We start from the raw sequence: 23,873 nt of genomic DNA on the forward strand, positions 1-23,873 counted from the left end.
GTTTTGTCATGTGGTTTTCAGAGCCATCACGCAGGATGAGATAAAAGTGAAATAGTTTATTTCAAAAGTATTTTAAACATCACACAGGCGGGTTTTTTATTTCTCAGTACGCAGGATCGGACAGTGACCAAAAAATGGGGGTTGAGTGAGACAAACATGCTAAAGAGGAAACAAATACTTAAAGAAGGGGAAAGATGCAGAAAGCACCAGGGAGAAATTTCTTGACCAAACCATTTTGGGGTGTTCACCAAATCCACCGAAAGCCACATATTTTTCTAACATTAAAACAAAATAGGGAAAATACACAATTGTCACTCACACCAAATCACTACACGTGAGTTAAGTTTTTTTTTCCGTTTTTTTCTTTTTTTTTTAAATCTCACTTTGCTTAAAATTTGAAAGAGTTGGTATGTAATTACCAATGATCTTCTAGAGGGCCTCACGTTTACCTTCAAGCCTCCACTCCACCAAACGAGGAAAATGATTGCATGCTTTTACAGATTTAAGGGCAAATTTCACAACACAGGCAAAGACCAAAACATTTTTAACAGGGCGGGGTTATCTTATTAACAGCAATGAACATAAGATTTGTTGTGCCCTAGATGGACTGATGAGCTTCACTACTCAACAGTCATGCGCTACAAGTTGGTTGAAATGGCATAAGGTTTGTTGATTGTTTCTCCTTTGTCCAGATTGAATATGAAAACAAAAACAAACCTATCCAGATGATTGGTCATGAGGTACTTCTAAAAGATGACAGACTAGGCTAATAGGATTGATTGCCTTTAATGCATTCCGTGGCTTAGCCATATGACTGTATGAGAACAGAAAGGGGTGTCTATAGTTTCTCACTATATTTATCCTGGGTTCCTCCTCTCTTATCCTATGCGTGGTTTCTTTGTGTTGACCCAAATTTGAGCATTATAAACAACTCAAAACAAAAATGACGAAAAGTAAAACAAACCTGAAGCTGTAACAGTATAATGTACATTCATGCACACGTGCACGCGTTAGTGGAGTTCAACACTGTTGGATTGTGAAGGGTTTAAAACCTGCATACGTGAAGACACAAAAGTGATCCGGCACACACGTTTCTCAGCCACACAAATTTCTCACTTCATCGTTGCGTCATCTCTTACCCTCTCTCCTTACAACTGAGAACATTTTCCGCCATTCTGTCTCTGAGACAGAACACCTGATTTATTCTTTCTGTAATCATTGCAGTAAAATAAAAACACCATTTTTTTTGTCTTTCGCTCTGTGAAATCCTTCCGATGCCTTGGCCTTGCAGGTCTTGCAAGTACTTCCTGTCTTTCACAGGACAACCAGGACACCCTAAGGTTAATTTCACCTCAAGAGCCGGACATTTCTATAAGATCAGTCCAGCCTTGCCAGATGTTTCCCACCACCACCCTACTCCCCCTCTGGCAGTAAGAGCGAAGCTGTTTTAAGTGCGCCTCATGGGGGCTCCGACCTGCAGTAGTCCTCCAAGTTCCCATGGGCCTTTGCAAGAAACTGAGGTTGGAGGCATCGGTCTCAACAGAGGGAAGGGGTGGGGGTGAATTAAAGGCAGCAATGTGGATGGAGTCAAGAAGTCGTCACCAGCCCCCTCCTCCCCCAAACCCTCCTGGAGTGTGAGTTGGGAATCCTCTTCTCCCAAAGCCTTCCTCAGCTCTCTCTCTCGCTTGCCTGCTCTGTCAGGGCTTGCCATTGATGTTGATGTTGACGTTGCCGTTGGTGTTAAGGTTGGAGGTCCGGCGGCTGAGCAGGGACGCGAGGATGTTGCGGGGCCGCATGGGCCGCGACGGGGACTGGGCCAGGCGCACCATGCGGGGCGAGCGCCACACCTTGATGGTGGAGTCGTCGCTGGCCGAGAGCAGCAGCTCCTGGTCGGCCGGACTGAAGGCCACGGAGTTCACCACGTCTGTGTGCTGCAGCTTGGCCAGGCAGATGTTGTAATGGCGGTCCCAGATGTAGCCGTGCTTGTCCTCTGCACCACTGGAGGCAGAGCCAGAGCGATCAAGAATGAGAATGGAGGGTGGATCATGTGGCATTTGGCTTTAGTCAATTGGTTGACACAATATGATACTGCAAACCATTTCATCCGAGTAAGGTTAAACTTTACATTGCCAAAAATGTTGCCTATAAAATAAAATGAAATAAGAAATACTACTTCTACAACTAACTACTAATTCATATTTGACACATGGATAATAATCCCTTATCAGAAATCAGCTAGGGAGACCCCAGAGTGCACACAGGGAGTGTTAAGACCAGGTTACCTGGCAACGAAGTCCCTGCTGACGTCCAGGAAGATGAAGAAGCACTCGTCATTGGGCGTGAATGCGCGGTGGGCCCTGAGGCTCCGCCTCTCCTCGCGCAGGCTCTTCAGGTCGATGACGTGCAGGTCAATCTCCTCGGCGATGGGGGGCGGAGACATGGGGTCAGAGATCACGCAGTTTGCCGGCCATGCTCTGCTGTTCACGTACAGGTATCTGAGAGGGGAGAAGGGCCACCAAAGGACTTCAGTCAGAGACTTTCTATTGAGGAGACACAGCACTCAAAGAATCTCCCATAGAAATGTATGGGGTTAGTTCCTAACGCAAATATGGTCGTCTACACATATCCCGGCCCATCCACCACCTAAAGTTAACATGTGAATACATCATGCCAATCATGTGGTATGTTGTGAATACACTGTGCCAATCATGTGTTGCGATCTTGCAACGCAGTTCTGCCCGAAATATATGCCTGATAAGTGCCCAAAGTGCGTTGCAATATGGCCGCAGAGTGGAGGGACTTGCCTAAAAGGACTTTGGTTTAGTTAGCAACAGTCACTATAGCATCAACCTATGACGACTTCCAAAAGGTACAGTCCATGATGCTGGCAAAACAAATCTTGATATTTGACTACATAACAAGCCAGTCAAATTATAACACTCCATCCCATGCTCCTGAAATCCCCTTTGGCTACATCACTATCTGTAGACGTCAGGACAATGTAAAACCTCCTGCACTGAGGAATTGCTCAGCTGATAAAGATCTGACCTGTTATATATATATATATTATATAAATAAAAGATCTGAGACATTTGGCAGCAAATTGCCTTTTTGTCATCATTTGACATTGCACTGACCCATTGCAACAGTCTGGTCACTCCTAAAAATTAACAGACTAGCCGTTTAGTATGATGAGTGGGTGTGTGGGGTATTTCCCTTGATTGCGGTCTGCTGAAACCACATACCTACACTACTCACACTAAAACAGTGACACATTTGTTTATGTTTTGGCTAGTAAAGAAGCAAAATGTTAAGACTGCAGTCTGACAATCCAGACAGAAAGTGTCAATGAGAGCTAAAAATAGAAACCACGATGACCTCAGACAGACACGTCATTACAATAACACAATCAAAGGTGACCTAAGACTTCCCCCTAGGTTATTGTTTTGGCAGGGCGACTCCAAATAGAAAGATCTTATTGTATTGTATCACCCCATTGGCAGTGCCATTGTTTTTTGTTTCCATGTTAACAATGACTGTAAATTCCAGAGAGCAGGTTTTGTTAAAAAATCTGAGTTTGTTAAACGTGAGAAGAGGGATACTCTGGGTTTTCCCGTTCCAGTAAGAAACTTAACTCAAACTTTAGATCAGTTACCACAGTGAATATGTGTACATATCCTGCTCCCTAGCAGGTTTTCTGGAACAAACCCAGTGTTTCTCCATATCTCCTCCCTCCTGCTGAGCTGTTATTGAACACATGGGTTGTCATTTTCTCCTCTGTCATTGCCCCGCAAGGGTGAATTAATTTGCATAGCCTAGGCTAAGCCAAGGGAGGATTTTGAGATCACAAATATTAACCTCAATCAAACGTTATCATTTTGTAATTAACATATCATTTTATTCAGTTGGTTAGTAGCCTATAGGCTATGTCACCACTTTTTCCACCTATAAGCCCATTACATGTTATTTAAAATGAATCAAGGCTACTTTATTAAACTCATTGACAGGTGCAGCAACATAATAGCCTAGGTTAAAAATAGACCCTATACAAATAGTAGGCTAATATTAGGCTACAGTTTGTGATGCTTATGCCATAAAAAAAAAAATCATTTGTGCTGCTTTTGAAGTCATTTTTAATTCACTGGTCAGGAAATATAGCGCTCATAAAACAATTAACAGCACAAACAATTGTAATAATTTTCTGATGACGTGCAACAACCAGTTTAGCCTAATACTATGACTGTCCTGCATTTTCCTTTTTTGTGTACACCGTGCTCGTAGGGATAACTTCTTAAATGGAGTGACGTAGGAAGTAGTTTTCTAACCAGTTGCCATGGTGACTTGTCATTTCTGAGCTCCATTGAAGATGGCTTTTCCTATTCATTGGGCACACGCTGTACTAAGAGTAAACAAACTCTGTGTAGACTGAACTAACCCAGGTTGATCAACCCACACATTTGTTCTGGCTTGTGTCTGTCTCTCTTGTTAGAGTGGAGTAAGTGTGGTTTCTCTCAGTGTCAACAGACACGTTACACATGTAAGTGTTGTAATTTAAAAACTGAAAATTACAGACCCAAGACCCCAAGGTCATCTAACTGACTCACCTGTGGTCCGGGGAGAGGCCCATGCCAATGATGTGGCCGTGAATGTCGATGACGTGATCAAGTGAGTCGAAGAACTCATCTGAGCTGCGCTCCTCGCCCAGAACGGGCCCACAGGTGGTCATCTGGTCCGGCATGATGCGTTTGATGCCTTCAAAAATAGAGGACATTAATACAAACAACAACAACAACAACAAAAATGGTCTTAACTTCTTAAGTAAGTATGAATGGGTTAAAGCTCTGATACGCAATTTCAAGTTATAAATATGCAATCTTATTTTTTTTAATTCTCTGCAATATCAGGTACAATTTCAAGTAAACACTCTGGAATGAGATCAGTCGCCTGTCCAAGGCCCTGTAAACACCCGCTGAACAATTTCAGGACCCATGTCTGTGCCCATATCTTTATCAGAAAGGACAAATATTTTAAGGGTTTTTCAACAGGCCCACCAATCATGTTGTGGCAAGGAAAGGAGAGTGCAGCATTTAAATATGCCAAATGAAGTTCAGTTCTCAGGTGTTTATTTAAATATCTAATACTAATAACCAACTAATAACCACTTCAGATTTTAGATAATGTAGAAGAGATACGAATGCAGACGTATTTACCACATTGTTATAGTGAGGTTAAGTAACAGCCTGAACATGCAAATAAAAACAAAAACAAAATAAGAACACATGCACACACACATCCATGAAGATGAGAATATGTTCGCACATACAGTACATAAATGCACATACACACACTTGTCAGGGGTATTGACAAGGACATTTATATACATACACACACACACACACACACACACCTATTTGGTGGGGGGAGTAAGTAAGGCTGCCGGTGGTGAAGAGCAGGTAGGTCTTGTCCTCGGACCCCTCGGCGCCGCAGTTGGAGAGTGAAGACGGATCGGACGCTTTGGTGTGAGACTGACCCATCAACATGGCCACTTTAGTCTCCAGCTCGCGCTCCTCAGTCACGCCACTGCACCGACCCTGAGAGAGAGAGAGAGAGAAGGAGAGAGAGTTAATGACTAAACAAGAGGAAAGAAAATAAATGACCACACAGCGCGACAGAGAATAAATTACCAGAGAAGAGAAATAGGAGAAATAACCGAATGAGAGAACAGGGTGTAAGAGTGAGGCAATGAAATGGCAAGGAGGAAAGAAAGATGAAAAAATTTAAAAATGAAAGATGAAAAAAATCTAAAGTTGAAAAATGTGCAAAAGGAAGAGACACAAAAGCACGTAGTGTATATAGTATATACAAAAGAAAAGCAACAATAACTGATATACATACATACACACACACACACTGTCACCAGAAAGTATAATTTGCCCACATCATTAGGTGTGCAATTAACATATTTCTGTTACATTCCTATTATAACACCAAGCGAATTGCCAGATATTTACCTTTTACAAATAGTAAAATGGGACTCCGAGAAAGAAACGGTAGTTGGCACCTATTATATACCCTGGGTTCAGCGGCGCAGGGCCTGTTGCTGATTCTATGATCCTGTTCCTTGAGCACCAAGGGGCTAAAGCGCAAGTGATACCCATCCTATTGCTTTTACAAATAGTGCTGAACACAAACTTCAATCGGTCATCCTTCTTTGTAACGGCCCTGCAAGTGCACTGCCATCTGCTCTCCGCACCCCAACCTCACCTGGATGACGCGCTCCAGTGGGGCAAGCTTTAGCTGGGGCACGTGAGCCGCCAGCGGCCTCACACCTCCATGCGGCTGCTGCTCGTCTTCCTCCTCGTCACACCCCTCCTCTTCCTCCTCGCTGTCCGTGCCGCCCAGGTCAAAGAGCAGCGGCTGGTGCTGGTTCTTGTGGCCAGCCTGCTGGGCCAGGGCGCGGGCCTGTGACTGGGCCTCATAGTCCAGCAAAAGGTCCGGCGTGTCGTGGCGCCGGCAGTGGGCCACCATAACCGTGCGAATGGTGCTGGCGTTGATGTTCTGGATCTTGAAGAGGCGCTTAACCACGTTCACGTTCTCAGACTCCACATCCTGTCCGAGGAGTGGGAGTGTTTTGTTAAGTTAAAGATTTATTAGATATTTTATAATAGACAAAGTTACATTTCAGTATGAGTTTGAACTATATGCGTCTTTGTGTCGGGGAGTCTGAGGAAATAAGAAATATAAGGAAAACACAAAGCCATTCAACAATTTCTGGTCCCTTACTTACTTGGCCTAGGTACTATTCATAGTCAGATAGTTATCTGTCTGGTACCTACAATCTTACATGGATATATAATATACCCAAGCTACTAACCCACTTATAAGTAGGAACACTACTGTCCATGTAGTAAGCTATTTGACCACTAGAAAGCAATACTGCACAATTCTATTTAAAATCCTTTTAAATAAGGGTATTTATACACTTTTCACTAAAAATTCTTACACACACAAAGGAACTAACAAAATGCCATATCCCTATCATATGTAATTTAATTGCAACTAATCATGCGTAATAACACTACAAGTATCAGAAATAAACATGGTGACTGAATCCCTCTAGTGGATGAATGACACATTGCAGGTACACATTCAAAAAAGGAGGCATCAGACCAAAGTTTCTCTTGTGATACAGCAAATATCTTAAAAGGTCAATACTGTCCTTGACTACAGGCCATAATTACTGTCAATATTTGACAATATACATCTTATACATACATACATATACAGTTACATCTTTGCCTGTCATACAGGCGGCCTGAAGTGCAGCCAGTCCAAACAATACACTGCTCAAACATGCTTCAAATGTTTTAGCCTTTAATGGATTACACAGAGAGGGTGGCCTGCATGTGAAACAGAAACAACTCTCCAAACAATGCGTATCTGATGGGACAGGACTGGCTCTACAGGATGTGTCTGTGTCTGCGTCTGTATCTTTGTGTGTATACAATATACTGTATATGGATGTGTACTTTTGTGTCCATCTCTCTTATGCAATGTGTGTGAATGTAAGTGTGAGTGTGAATGTGAGTGTGAGAGAGGGAAAGAAAGAGAGAGAACAGACCTGGAAGGCTTTGTTGAGCCAGAGCACAGAGCAGGAGGTCATGTTACCGATCCAGTGTAGATTGCCCGAAATTAGATGGGTCTCATTCAGCCAGCAGCCAAAAACATCATAGGGCTTATTCCGCACTCGGGACAGAAGTGTGTAATTTTCTACAAACAAAACACACACACAGATATGAACTAACTTGCATAAAACAATGTATAATGCATAGTGTGCACATTCAGTGACCAGCAGGATTACTGAAATGTTATTTACAATTTAAACATACCAACCAACAGGATACATAACACATGCTGTAACCAGCCACACATAGAACAGCCAATAAAATCAATGCATTACCTACACTTTCAATGGCTACTCTATATATATCCCCAACACCTTGTTGCTACAAAGAATTTAAATTTACAAATGATTAATTCGTTATTTCTTAAAGTCGCCCAATGTAGTTTTGGGTATTTTTGGCAACTCTAGAGCTACCCCTAGAGTTGCAATTTATATTTATATTTTACCTTGTCGTTGTAAATACTTCTCAAGGCTTGAGTGCTTCCCTCTGTATACACTGCATGTGCTTTTGTTTTAGAGCCAAAGTACTAGCAACAGGCAAAGACTATCTCCAAAGAGCTACCTGTATATCTACCAACAAGGTAATGTTTCACGATTCTCGCAAGATGAATCCGGGTCGACAAGACCTGAAGTTCCAAGGCTGGTTTTCTGTCTGCGGGTCGCTAACCAGCTATGCTCTATGGATATCTCTATGGCTATGCTAGATGAACGATTACCCTACCCCCTAAGTTTGTTTACCATCAAATTGGCTTCAAAGCTTTTATACTAAGGGTGCAGTCAGGGATTTTACGCGATTTCAAGCCCAAAACATTTTTTGTCACATTCAGTATTCATCTCCTCACGACCACTAGCTCCCATTCCCTGAGTACACCGTGAATTTCTCTAGGAATACTGGAGGTTGATGTGAGCTACTTCTCTGGCATGTTTCCTTGGTCCTTGGTTAAAATATAACGTACGTTTTTTGCACAAAAGCATCTGCTAATAAATTTAAATATGAACATAAACACAAACAAACACAACTTCCTGTGAAATCCCTGACTGCGCCTTTAAGGTAAAAAACTTGCATAGTGCTGCTTTAAATCATCCTTGAAAACTGAATATCTTAACTGAAATAATCTATTCAGCACAGTCCTTTAACCATCATTTATGAGGAATATGTGTTTGTTTGCTTACATTGATTTGTTGATGCTTGATTTTACAAGGTAATGTCTACCTCACATCAAGCAATTGACTAATTTCATTTACAGTGGTCATGTGATGTAAAGTCCTGAGCCTGAACACATAATCAAATAGAGCCCCACCTCAGCCATAGAGGCCAACAGTATTGCGAATGTGACCGAGACAGGAATAGAAAGGGAGAGAGAGTGAGAGAAGGAAATAAAGAAAAGAAGAACAAGCCAGAGAGAGCTGTGAGGTCTGGGAGAGTGAGAGAGGTTGTTTACACTCTTGACTAAAGACAATAACCAGAGACAGAAAGACTAGAAAAAGGGACCGAACAAGAGTGAGCACCCACCTAAGCTGATGACGGCGATCTCCCCCGAGGAAGAGTGGTGGGGGCCTAGGTAGACCCCGGACACCAGCAGAAGGGTGTCGTCAGCATTGAACTGCGAGAACTGCGTGTAGCCCCAGTTGAAGTCCCGCATGCTGGAGCTGTGCACCAGTGCGATGGTGCCGTCCGGACGCTCTGTGTCCCAAAGCTGCAGTGGACAGCAGACGGACAGGGACAGAACGAATCAGAATAAGAGGCTGAAATAACAACAACTGACCAGTCAGTATGAATTGCGTATGAAAGCAGATGGGGCGTACCTTGACAGTGCAGTCCTTGGAACAGGAGGAAAAGCGGTGGCCCCGGTGGGAGAAGGCCAGGTGCAGCACCTGGTCATGATGCTCCTTCAGTGTCTGCACCTCCACACACGGGATACAGTCGTACAGACGCTTGAACTCTCTGTACCAGGACACCGCCGCTGGGTGGTGGGGGGCAGAGACGGAGATGATTTAGAATACAGGATACAGAACCACTCACTGCTGGAGATTTCTCCTACACTACTGCTCCTTCTAATAGCTAAGATATCCATCATCATCATCATAATAAAGGACCACTACTAATAAAATAATTATAGGCAGATAACAAGAATTATCATTATTTGTTTAGCATTGCTATAAGTGCAGTTCAAAGTGCACCATGATCAAAAAGAAAAGAAAAACAAACAAACAATAAAGCTTATAAAATGTGTGATTGCAATAATAATAATAATAATAATTTTAAAAAAGCAAACACATCTTTCTCATGGCATAAACAGTAAACATCTCGCCTTTGGAAGTGCACAGCTCCAGCCAAGGTATAAAGATGTAGGTTATACCTGGATGCCTTGGCACGGACCGAGGGATGCGATAGTAGCTGTAGAAGAGCTCTCTCCAGAGGAACTCATCCCGGGAGACCGCCAACCACTGGTGGCAGGTCAGGCCAGCCTTCAGCACTGCATTATGGGGAAGATGGTGAAAAATTTCCAGCACCAGGCTGTCTGGCAGGGCAGGGACGTCCTCCATCCTGACATCCTGGGACATCAAAAAAATAAAAAGATATTTGTACAGAGCAGACCTGATATGTTATGTGTATGTTGCACGTCACCCAAGCACTACTGCCTTTACAACAACAGAAGCTCATAGTGAGGCCAGATGTCAAACAGAGATGCATTTTGATCATATTTTTTTACCGATCCTATTTAGTTGTGTCAAAGAGTATAGAAGATTATAGAAGAAAGGGTTCTATACTAGGTTCTATCCTAAGTTGTGGTCTCTTTGTAGGCTGCCAGTGGTTTGAACTTAAGCTTACACAGACTAATTTCAAGCAGTCTGCAACATTATGTCTGTAAATGTTGTTTAAAATGTTTAGTGTACATTAAAAACATGAATTGTTTTCTTTATGACTCTCTAAAAATTTTCGCCCAAAAAGTATAATGCAGCCATCCCACTCCCTAGATTTAGCCATGACAGCTGAGAGCCATCACGAACTTGTGACCACACCACGCTGCTAATTTGAGCGATGGGTTGATGTTCCCTCCTATGGGTGTCCTGTCAAACAAATGTGGTAGAGAACACCGATATGTAAGGAAAGGATATAATTGCTGGCACAAATTCCCAAATCACACATTTTATTTCAAGCATTTATGTCAAGGCAAAACAAATGCCGAATTGGAGCTCTTCCCGATTAACTGTCTAACGTTAATGCATTGGTATGGTACTCTCAATATCGGGTTACTTCAACTAACTGGCTAGCTAGCTAACCAGCTTTGCAAAACATTCCAAGCAGACCCTTGACGTTATCATAAAATATTTCTAACATAAAAGTCACGCTGATGTTCATGTCAATGGTCTAAAATACCTGCTGACGTGTAAATACAATTAAACGGACACTCCCTTGCTAATCGGTTTGCTTTTTGGGTACAACATTATTTTGCTGGCACATGAAATGTTATTTTCGAATAGCTAGCTTCATCGACAGCCAGTTAGCTAGTTAGGAAAACAAAGCTGTGACGTTACACGTCCAAGTAAAGATACCACGATTTTTTTTCATTGACAACATAGTAGACACGTATAACCTAGTTCATAAACCACGCCACCCTAAAGATCACAGTTTGCAGTTTTGATATCTTGATTATTCTCCTGATGTCAGACAAGATTTAAACGTATGGAACCGGTCTTGTTAGCTTGCAAAACTTCCAACAGAACAGCTAAGGTTAGCTAGGCTAATGTTCACGACTGGGTATCTTGCTAAGCTGATTAGGCAAATAGCTAACCATATCCACAAAACGAATTTGGTGTGCATCACCGGTATGGTAATCAGCACAATGTTTTTGTTCTAATATCACCAAAGCCATCATCAACTGTTGCAAACTTACCTGCCAAATAGCAATATTTACTGAAATACGACAAAGGCTAGCATCGGCTAGCTCGTCAGGAAAATGACAACAACAAGCTGTTACTGTTACACCGGTCAGAGACGATTCTTCTCCCTAATTCAGACAGTGCGAATCAATTTACAGCTCGTCGATAGCAGAGATGTGCTAGGCCTGTCTTCAGGTAGCCTATCTTAAAGGTATTTTAAGGTATGGTATCTTCAATAAATGGTTATCATAGTGGAACTTACTGTATTTACTTCACATTTTTAGTTCTTTTTTTTATTTAACTTTCCAGATAATAAATGGATTAACTTCATCCATACATAACCTTTTTTTGTTCAATCATAGGCCTATATGTGTCATGAAGTATGCCAAAAATATAGCCTAGTCTAGTGCAATAGTAGCCTAGGCTACTACTTCTACCAATAATAATAAGAATCATAATCATAATAATAACCACCAACTCTTCATATAAGGTTATCTTCATATTAGGCTATTGATTGAATCAACATTGTTGTTTATTATTGCTATTCTCCTTATTATAGTTTGACCAACATTCTAATCTGTTCCCTGTTAAATGTTTAAATATTATGTTGTTTTTGTATTTGTGTGTCGCTTTGGACAAAGGCGTCTGCAAAATCCCAAAACCATAACCATAACCATCTTTATCAAGTGAAATTCTGAGAGCAAAGATGAATAGTCGAGCTGACAGATAGTAGACCTCTAAACTTGGTCAATTAGGCCATTGGCTGTGTGGAGAACAATGAAACTGTTACACAACTAAGCAGTAAGGACAGTAGAAGATAAAGAATATGCTAAATATACTAAAATACAAATTATACTAACACTTAATACAATATATAAAAATATACTAAAATACAAATTACAAAAATACAAATTATACTAACTAACACTTAATCTAAATCAATTCTAAAAACAGTATCCACATAGTGGTGATTAATAAATCAGAGGCGCTTGCAATGACTGAGGCAGGGACTGAGCCTGTGATTCTCTGTGCATAGTAAGGTATGGTAAGGTGCTCTAAGGTGCTCTGTGTGAATGAGTGTCATGGTGGTAGTGCAATGGTGATAGTGGTCATGGTGATAGTGCAAATGAAGTCAACAATGCAGAATAAAGTAAAGTAAAGTCTATATATCTATATATTTAACTATTTAAGAAAATGTATAAGTGTGGCCACAGTTCGGCTGTGGCATGGAGGGGGGTTATGCATATGTGCTAATGTGCTAATATAGCACGCAAAACAGTGAGGCATAAAGACAGTGGTACAAGTGGCTAGTGGACAGACAGTACCAAACATGGGGGGGGGTGAAGAGGCAGACAGACTATGCAGAGAAGTCTATCTCTCCTCTTCCCTTAAGTGAGGCATTGAACAGTTCAATGGCCCTGGGGACAAATGACTTTCTCAGTCTGTCAGTTGTGCAAGGCAGGGAATGGGTAAAAGTATGAGGCAAGCTCTTATTGTGTATAATTATAGGTAATCACAGAGTAGCCTAATTACACAGTCTTTTGCAAGATATTCCACACCCTCCATAGCCCAGCCCATAAAGCCTACCTTCCTCCAGAAGTGGGCATATATACATCCAAAACTATTTTGTTACAAACTACAAATGGCTCATGAAATGTAACAAAATAAAATACAAAATACTGATGTGAAGAAAAATATTTAATTAAAATACAAGTAATTAGTCATTTGAAAATACAAAAATACTGACACACTAATCATGGTATTCCAGCTTTTAAAAGAAACTACAGTAGGCCTACAAGGTGTATTATTAAAAATGTATCCCCAAGAGACAAGAAATACTATTTTCTGATTGGCTGGTAGGGGGCTATTAATTCTGTACACTGAGGCTCCTATGAAGTATTGTAGATCTGGTTAAAAAATGTAATCACCATCCAATTTTAATGTAAACGATGATTGAACTGACAACAAGCAAGCTTTGCAACAGTGGAATCAACTGTAACAAAGCAAACTACCCACCATCATTTTCCGTAACCAGTGAAGGTAGTACAACAAATTGAACAGACCGGCCTCTTTTTAAACTGAACTGCATTTCCCTTTTTGTGCTATAAATGCATGCCTATTGCCTATACATGACTGGCAACATGGGGGACAAACAGGTTAACATCCTGTTAGGTGTCCCAATTTACAAAATGAATTTGGTGGAGAAAACTCCACTCTGTTTTGGATTCGGGAGGTCTTTGCCTCTGTCTCCTCCATTATTTCTGCATATCAGGACAGTCAGCAGATGTTATTCCTTACATAAATCCTTGTCAAATCCATTAACTGGTTTTAATACTGTTCCGTAGTGAGAATGAGGTTCAGCTATTAGGTACTCAAGGTCATGGGGTCAAAGGTCATGGTCATTTGAGGTCTAAGTCCTAATGTCTTTATCTGTTTTTTGTTTTGTTTTTTTGTCTTGTAGCACTTGACACACCTGACAGTTCAAGCAACCCCTAGGCAACAAGAAACTTTAACCGACAAAACCAGGTTCAAAGCCTTTGGCTCCCGGACTATAAACATACCCTACTTCCATGGTTATAGGTAGGTTATATACTTAACTGAGTGATGACTTTTTGGCTTATTTCAGAAAAAAATGACAGAATTTTCTTAAGCATTTATCTATTTGAAATACAATCCCTCAAAGTATTTTGTTCCGCTAAAGTAATCTGCTAAAGTAATTAAATACATATTTTAAATACATCTAATTAAAATACTGCCCATGTTTGCCTTCCTCTATATAAAGAGGCTCCATTTATCCTCCCTGCCACTTTTTAGGTGACTGTGGTAGCAAGAAGGATGCATAAAGTAAGAGAGGTATGTTGGGGTGGGAGTGGGACAAAGCTGGTGATTTTATGAATATACCTGCTGGGTTAAAGCCTTCAGTGAAGGGAAAATGGACACAAAGAACGGCAGCTGCCTCTACAGTATGTCCCTGTTTCATCACACACACACACACACACACACACACACACACACACACACACACACACACACAATGTAGGATAGACATAAGGAAATTGGCAAAACATGTAATTACGGATCATTTTAGTAACATTATTATAGTAATGCAGTTTCACACGTCAGAATGTCTCAAAATGATCCCTAAAGGGGCTGCCGTGGCCTACTGGTTAGGGCTTCGGGCTTGTGACTGAAGGGTTGCCGGTTTGATGCCCGGCCAGTAGGAAAAATGTGGGCGGGGAAAGTGGTTGGGCACTGCTCTCCTGTGCCCATATCCACGGCTGAAGTGCCCTTGAGCAAGGCACCTAACCCCTCACTGCTCCCCGAGCAGGCACGTGCAGAGAAGGGGGGCTACAGGGGCTCTAGCACCTGCCCTTATGCCCCTTTGATGTCCAAGTGCCCTTTTGACCCGTTTTTTACTTTTTAAAATGTGTAGTACTTCCGCTAGTTCCAACGTGAATATTCGCTAAAATGTCTCATTAATAGTTTGTGAAATTAGAAATTTACAAAAATAAAAATGTTCTGTGTTAATTGAAATGCCTTGCGGCCACCAATCCGTGACGTCATTCAGTGAACTCTCAGAAGGTGCACGCAGGCACAGTGCTGCAGGAGACGTTTGGGAGCACGGTAAGGTCACTTGGCAGTTAGCCTATCTGAACATGCAATAGTATTCAGCTAAGAGATAGAGAATAAAATGTTTAAAGTTGTTTTATGTTTAATGAAGTAGGCTATTAAACCCGTTTTAACCATGTCATGGTCCATCCATTTCAATAACCTGGCAGCTTCGAAAATCTAAGGCTGAAGGTTCATAACATATTCTGTTTAGATTACTATGTTATAGTAGCTTAGGTTAGTAGACCTAGTTCATAAAACAGAGTAGGCAAACCTTTTCTAAATCGTCATAAGCCGACGACATAGGCTACTGTAGTTGTTTAACTAACCCAACTCCACACGTCCTTCTCTGTTTACAGTAGGCTACATTACGCGTCATTTCACTCAGTGGCCACACTCACAGCACGTGAATCAGCAAGACACCAGCTTGCTAATGGTGCTAGTTCACCGTGATAAACATTAAAATTATAGCCTGACAAGCCAGACTAGGCAATAACATATTTGCTGCCAGGGTGCGTCTAGATTTCTAGGCTATTAAAATTAGCTTTGAATTTAATCAATAGGATGTAGCCTTATAGCCTATGATCTAGCTGTGTAGACAATAGCCTAATGGAAACTGAAAAGACCTATCTGTCTGTGCCCTGGCTACAGTAGGCCTACAGTGCTTGCACTTCTATTGAATTTTCAGAACCAAGGAGAGAAATGAGAAAAATGTGTTACAGTTCTGTCTGCTATTTACACCCATTCTTCTTGATACATAATAAATAAATAAGAAAATTTATAAAATGTTTATCAGTACATTAGACTACTTTGCAAATTTCTAAACCATATAATAGCCTGTCCCACCATCATCATTGAAATAGCATAATGCTAGAATTTAAATGATGGAAGATGTTTTATTTTGATATAATTTGCATGTAGCCTAGGTATTCTCTATTGGGTTGTAATCAAAATTAAGTTTTAAATAAAGTTAACACGTTTTCTGAAAATTTTGTTCCACGTGCCCTTTTTAGAAATTTGAGCCCCTGCCCCTTCAAAGGTCTCTGCACGCCCCTGTCCCCGAGTGCAGCTGTAGCAGGCAGCTCACTGCTCCAGGTTAGTGTGTGCTTCACCTTACTGTGTGTTCACTGTGTGCTGTGTGTGTTTCACTAATTCACGGATTGGGATAAATGCAGAGACCAAATTTCCCTCACGGGATCAAAAGAGTATATATACATATATACATACTAAATTATTCACTTTCTCTACACTACACTGACACTTTTTGGACTAGCCAAGAACATTCTGTCTACGCCAGTCTAGGGCCAGTTCACATTGCCAGTAATTTATCTTTTTACCTGACACTATCCTCTGTGTCCTCTCCTTCTCCTTCTTCCCTCCTCCTCTTGCTCCTCCTCTGCACTTTCCTGTGCCTCCTCTTCTTTTCTCTTCCCTCCTCCTCTTGCTCCTCCTCTGCACTTTCCTGTGCCTCCTCTTCTTTTCTCTTTCTCCTTCTTTCCTCTGCTCCTCCATCACAGCTTTCCTCCTCTTCCCCTCTGCTACATTCCTCCTTCTTTTTCTTTCTGTAGCTGTCTGTAGGCTAGCTGGCTTTGCCTTAATTTTACAGAGCCTTGATATTTGGTCAGATATCTCTCAGTACATGCAGTCTTGATTTTTAAATCCTAAAATATATTATTTCCTTTTTCGATTCTTCTTTAATTGACTGTCACATTCCCCTTCCTTTTCCCCAGTCTTCTTTTGGTACTAAGTTTCTCATTAGATTTTACTTGCTCAATAGCTCCACCATCCCCTTTTCCCTCAACCCCGCAGGAAGTGGATTTGCCAGAATCCTCTGTGTTTTAGGCTGCAGCACCACAAAAACACAAAGAGAGCCATGGCAATGGTGAGGAACTGCAGAACTTTGGGGACATCTGAGTGGCTAGCAGCAGGCTTCTTCTTCAGCACACTCCCTGCCTTTCAGCTGCTCCTCCTTCTCTACCCACTGCTCAGTAGTCTCATCACCTTCAGGCGTCTCTGGCTTGGCACTGCCTCTTCCTCAAAGTACCACTCATCACAGAGATGCACATCATTCAACACCACTTTCCTGTCTGCATCCTCTGACTTCCTGGGAAGAGCGCTCCACTCTTTGTTGGCCTCCACCACCTTCCTGCTTCTCTGGATGCGCTTATAGGGTTTTCTATGTTTCCTGTCATCCTTATGCAGTTTCAGGAACCTCTTCAGGGAGGCCTTATAGGCTTCTTTCCTCTCAACCTCTCCTCCTCAGTCATTATGGCTGCCATTGGAAACACACTATCATCTCTTTGTCCTCTCTCTTCCCCTCTGCTTCTTCTGCTTCTCAGTTCTCTTTTTATCTTCCTTTGGAGCATTTGAGCCCAGTTGATCTCTCTGACTCTGCTTCTCCTCTGGTTTCTGCCCAGTCTTCACTTGTTCCTGCTCTAGCTGTTGATCCTGATCTTGGTCGGCTGCTCCACATACAAAACAGTTTACCAACTGGGCACGCCAACCACTTGCCACTCTCTGTCTCTCACTCTTCTTCTCCTTCTCTCTCCCTCTCTTCTCTCTTTGCTTGTCAGCCCCCTTTTTAGCCAAATCCTGTATCAGTTTATGGGCATCCCCATCCTGGTTATCTCCTGTACCTATTGCCACTAGCATCTCGGCATTGCCTTCAACAGGGGTCTTTGGGACCATGAAATGGTCTCCACTCTCCATTGTCTCCACAGTCAGAGACATGGTTCACAAAACAGTGGTCAGTGATTATAAGTATTGTGATGATCAATCAGTAATGATATGTAATCCGTCCTGAAGAAAGATACAGATGGTTTATTATGGTCTGGCACTTCAGAGTGTTAGATTTTAGTGGTTTTCTGTAAGTCATTCTTTTGGTTCTTTGTTTAATACTGCGGGACAGGACGTTTATTGTAAGCAGACAGAATGTTGTCACCTTACAATAGCAAATGGTGTACCTAACTAATTGTTCCCCCACAAGAGACATCTTAATTGAATAAGGCTATATCATTTACCTGCTCTTAACTACACTGGAATCTACTAGTCAACTGTGTCTCCATTTGGAATTAAGGAGACAATTTCAATAGCATTCTTCAAGAGTAAAGGCCTGTACACACCAAGACCTATAGGCCTATAAAGATAACTGTTACTAAAAACGATATGGAACGTCCACTGACCAACAATATAGGGATCTCTCATATGTTCATTAATGTGATTTCTATAGCAATCAGGTGCCCACTTGAGAAGTACCCTGCCCCCAATAGGCTTAAAATCTAAACTCCGACCAATCAGTCACAGACATTTTTAACCATGTGCGTTAGACTTAGTTTTAGAATACTTTCCATCAGGCCTAAATTGTTTTAATTCAACTTTATTTATTGGTTAGGGAAAGTAAGGCTTTTCTTTCATCAATCTGCAAAAAAAAAAGTCTTACCAATAGCTTTTTTTACTATGTGTTCCTATAGGTGTCACCTCCCAATAGCTTTTGAGATGTCTAACCAGGGGGTTTTAGCGGTGCTGAATATCTCAGCCATTCGTTTTGAGTAAAAATTACTCCAAGTCCATAAAAAAATACATAACAAGTGGTTTTATTGAACAATTACAAAACAAAACTTCCTTAATCGGTTTAAAATGTAACAAACCTCATCCAACTCCCATGCACTCCCTCACTCCTGTCATTAATATGGCTGGTTGATGTTCTGGTAAGAGTTACCATGACAGTTCCCACAAGCAGAAATACATTTGACTCCTTGCTTTTTACAGCAGCACCTGAGAGTGTCACAGTCCCCTGCACAGTTACAGCTGACAAACATCAGAAGGTAGTCCAGGATCAGGATCTGTTGTAGGGACTGGTGCATAACCGTGTTGTCCTTGTTTCCATCCATACTCAAGGACATCGAGTGATAGCAGTAGCCAATCTCTGGTCTGGATATATGTCCACAAAGAGTGCTGTGCTGCAGCTCCTGTAGTCGGAGGCAGTTTCTCAGGCTTGATACTAGTTAGGATCTCACAAAACTGAGTACACCCCTCACATTTTTGTAAATATTTTATTAAATCTTTTCATGGGACAACACTGAAGAGATGACACTTTGTAAAGTAATCAGTGTACAGCTTGTATAACGGTGTAAATGTACTGTCCCCTCAAAATAACACAACACGCAGCCATTAATGTCTAAACTGCTGGCAACACAAGTAAGTACACCCCTGAAGTGAAAGTGAAAATGTCCAAATTGGGCCCAATTAGTCATTTTCCCCTCCCCGGTGTCATGTGACTTGTTAGTGTTACAAGGTCTCAGGTGTGAATGGGGAGGTGTGTTAACATTTTGGTCTTATCACTCTCACACTCTCATACTGATCACTGGAAATTCAACATGGCACCTCATGGCAAAGAACTCTCTGAGGTTCTGAAAAAATAATTGTTGCTCATAAAGATGGCTAGGCTATAATAAGATTGCCAACAACCTGAAACTGTGCTACAGCATGATGGCCAAGACCATACAGCGGTTTAACAGGACAGGTTCCACTCAGAACAGGCCTCTTCTTGCCCCAGTAGGAAGCCTCTTCTAAAGATGATGCACAAGAAAGCCCACAAACAGTTTGCTGAAGACAAGCAGACTAAGGACATGGATAACTGGAACCATGTCCTGTGGTCTGATAAGACCAAGATAAACTTATTTGGTTCAGATGGTGTCAAGTGTGTGTGGCGGGAACCAGGTGAGGAGTACAAAGACAAGTGTGTCTTGCCTACAGTCAAGCATGGTGGTGGGAGTGTCATGGTCTGGGGCTGCATGAGTGCTGCACTGGGGAGCTACAGTTCATTGAGGGAACCATGAATGCAGAGCACGATCTCCTCCCTTCGGAAACTTGGCCGCAGTCGAAAAAGTGTAACAGTTGGCCTACGTGCAAAGTAAAATTGGTGTGTGTGCGCAAAGTACAGTAGACTTTTGTGTGTGTGTGTGTGCATTTTAAATGGACGTGCAAGACAAGAATGGTGTATGTGCGAAGTAAAAGTAGTATGCGTGTGCATTTTACGTGGAAGTGCAAGACAAAAGTGGTGTATGTGTGAAGTAAAATTAGTATGTGTGTGTGCATTTTACGTCGATGTGCAAGACAAAAATGGTGTATGTGCGAAGTAAAAGTAATATGTGTGTGGGTTTTTGATGGGGATGTGCAAGACAGAATTGTTTTATGTGCAAGCTTTTCATTGGCATGTGGAAGAAAACGTAGTGTATGTGCAAGCTTTTCATTGGCATGTGGAAGAAAACGTGGTGTATGTGCAAGCTTTTCATGTGCATGTGCAAGAAAAAGTAGTACATGTGTAAGCATTTAGTGCATATATGCAACCTATTCTTGATATATGGCCTATAGGGGGCGCCTCATATCGCCACCTAGGGGGACTACTACTACAATCAGCTTAATAAAAACCAATATCTATACAACCCCAAAACAGAAAAAGTTGGGACATTGTGTAAAATGCAAATAAAAACAGAATGTGATAATATACAAGTCTCGTAAACCAATATGTATCAGCAAAAAGGACAGACAATATACTGAAAATGAACATTTGGACTATTTCATGGAAAATATATGTTAATTTTGAATTTGATGCCAGCAACATGTTTCAAAAAAAGTAGGGACAGGAGAATGTTTACCACTGTGCTGCTTCACCTCTTCACCTCACCTCAACAAAATTGTTTAGGAACTGAGGAGACCAATTGCTAGAGTTTTGAGAGTGCAATGTTGTCCCATTACTCCCCGATATAGGATTTCAGTTGCTCAACAGTATGGGGTATCATACTGTAAGTCATGTTTTTCATTCCATCATGCACCTAATTTGACAAACCTGGACTGCAGATAGGCCATTTTAGCACCTGGACTTATAATCTATGGAGAAATACTGTTTAAATATGTGCAGAATTCATTTTGCCATTGCCATTGTTTTCCTGAAATATTCAAGGTCTTCCCTGGAAAAGACATTGCCTGGATGGCAATATATGTTGCTCAAAACCTGTCATTCAGAATTGACTGTGCTTTGCCAAATGTGCAAGATGCTGTAGGCACTAATGCTCCTCCACACCATCACAGATGTTGGGTTTTGAACTGAGCACTAAAACAAGTTGGATAGGTTGGATACTTGGATAGGCCCTTTCCTCTTTAGCCCTGATGAGTCCATGATTTCAAAAAAGAATAACAAATTTTGATTGGTCTAACCACAGGAACCTTTTCCATGTTACCTGATAGCAATAATTTTACGGTTAAAATTAATAATAATTTAATTTCTAGACTAGTTTCAGTTAGCCATGTGGCCCTTCTTGGTTTTAAAATAAAGACACCCTCCCCTCCCTCAATGAAATGCTAATGTACTGGTTCTAAGGGCTATCAGATCCACAAGACAAAGGATGTTACCTTGATATACTGTATCCATGTGTCATGAAATGTAAATATATTCATGTTTGGTACCATTGTAATAGTCTCAGTACAAGGATTGTAATGATTTAATTGTGAGAATGTTTGGAACATTCTTAGTGATATTTCTGATATATAAGATATCTCTCCTCATGTTCTTCAGATAGGTGTGAAGTAGGTGTGAGTAGGTGTGTCTGATGCCAAGTGGAGAACCAACCATGTGGGCTTGTTTTGGCGCCAAATTCTTCCTTTGTTTAACCAAAGTCCTTTTAGGCAAGTCCCTCCACTCGGCGGCCATATACCAACGTTTTATGGGCACTCATCGGGCACAGTCTTTGGGTCGAACTTCTTGGCGTCGGCGCCAAGGCTTCCGACACCAATCTTGCTCCAGCGAGATCACAACACATGATTGGCACGATGTCTTCACAACACACCATATGATTGGCTCAATGTATTCACATGTCGACGTTTTGCTGAGGAAGGGGTGGGATATGTGTAGACAACGGCCATATTGGCGTGACAAACTAGCCCCATGCATTTCTATAGAGTATTTTTTGAGTGCTGTGTCTCCACATTAGAAAGTCTCTGGTTTAACCCATACAAAAGTAACTAAACTGCAATGTTTTGTCAGACTAAGATTAGAAGGATGGAGAACTGAGGAAGAGAGAGAGAGGGTGATCCAACAGAAAATGGTCTAAGGCCATGGCCCAGGCTACATAGACCATAGACCATTTTTTGTACCCTCTCTGCTTGTAACAGAATAAACCTGATTCCTGAGTTTTCCTGAAGTTTGCCAGTCTAAGATTAATATTAAGTAATTATTCACCACAATTACTTTCATACCTCAGTCATTTTAAACAAGCTTAGGCCCAGATAAGACGGTGGTATTTTCTGTATCATGTCTCAATACAATGTTGGCTGTTTGGATTGTTACAATTTTGGCTGTAGTTTTTGAATTGGGTATCAAACTGTGCACATAGACAATGGTTATCAGATGTTTTCCTGAGCCCCAACATTGACAGGTCTGGAAACAGGTCTGGTGTTGATGCAGTGCCATCTGAGGTCCAAAAGACCACGGCCATCCAATTTGTTTTTCATCTCTTTCCCTTGTTTGCAAAGATTTCTCTGGATTCTCTGAATGTTCTAATGATATTATGTCCGGTAGATGATAAACTCCCAAAATACTTCACAATTTCATCTTATGAAACATTAAAATTACATTGTTTCATCATTTGTGCACACAGGTTTACAGAGTGATGAATACCCCTACACCTTTACTTCTAAGGGACCCTTACTCTCTGGGATGTTCTTTTTCATACCCAATCGTGTTGCCAGTTACCCTAATTAGTTGTGAAATATTCCTCCTTTTGTTTTCTTTATCATTACACAACTTTTCCAGCATTTTGTTACCCCCGTCCCAACTTTTTGAAACATGTTGCTGGTATCATATTCGAAATTAACATATATTTTCCATGAAATTTTCAAATTTGTCATTTTCAACATTTGATATGTTGTCTGTGTCCTTTTTGCAACTAAATTTGAGTTTAAGAGAGTTGCAGATTATTACAGTGCATGAAGCTGTTCTGTTATCCAAAGTCGTCTTCTTCTTCCCACCAAATTTCTGCGTCTAATTCAGCTTCAATTGTTTAACATAAAAAAACTCTGTTCAAACTTTGTAACGTAGGTCTTGAAAAGGACACTTGAGGAATGTATTTTTCGTTTTTCTAAACTTTATACTTTTTGAGATATTAACATAAATCAAGCTTATTTTCCCCCATAGACTTTGCATTGGCACTATGACATCACAATGGGCTAATCAGACTGATTTGCACCTGTATCAACTAACAGCTGCTCAACTAGGCCCCCTCACAGAGCCAATTAACGACTTAGAGCTCTCTCACCGACTGCAGCAACTTCAATGGAACCTCTTCTCTGTCTCTCTCCATTGAATTGGATAGCTCACTTTTCTCTTCCCCACTTTCTTTCACTTCTTTTTCTTCACTTCATCCATTAAAATATCTGTCTATCAACATCCATTGCCTACCTATGCACATCTATTAATATTAATTAATTTAATTTAATTAAATAATCAATTTAAAATGCTCAACTGTTCAGCCATTCCAACTGTCAGTTGTCATCAACTATGACTCCCGCCAAATGTTTTCTCTGCCTAAAACTGTTTCAAAATAAAAGTCCTCACTACAATAATTCCCTATACACGGGTTTCCCGTTTACCAACAAAAGTAGATGCGCGCGCAGCCGTGGGGCAGAAGACGCTTGGTGG

General features: G+C 41.2%; 1 protein-coding gene across 1 annotated transcript; it reads right to left on the reverse strand.

Annotated features, from left to right (window-relative positions):
- Positions 1–36: 36 nt before the first annotated feature.
- fbxw5 (F-box and WD repeat domain containing 5) lies at positions 37–11,713 on the reverse strand. Its single transcript, XM_048259600.1, has 10 exons — positions 11,584–11,713; positions 10,045–10,240; positions 9,491–9,648; positions 9,198–9,381; positions 7,622–7,770; positions 6,265–6,609; positions 5,408–5,591; positions 4,605–4,752; positions 2,283–2,495; positions 37–1,998 (listed from the first exon to the last, which is right to left on the reverse strand). The coding sequence occupies exons 2-10, from the start codon at positions 10,229–10,231 to the stop codon at positions 1,698–1,700; spliced, it is 1,869 nt and encodes a 622-aa protein (XP_048115557.1). The 5' UTR covers positions 10,232–10,240; positions 11,584–11,713; the 3' UTR covers positions 37–1,697.
- Between the last annotated feature and the right edge of the window lie 12,160 nt (positions 11,714–23,873).

Source organism: Alosa alosa, chromosome 12, assembly GCF_017589495.1.
Source record: "Alosa alosa isolate M-15738 ecotype Scorff River chromosome 12, AALO_Geno_1.1, whole genome shotgun sequence".
NCBI classification, from domain to species: Eukaryota; Metazoa; Chordata; class Actinopteri; order Clupeiformes; family Clupeidae; genus Alosa; species Alosa alosa.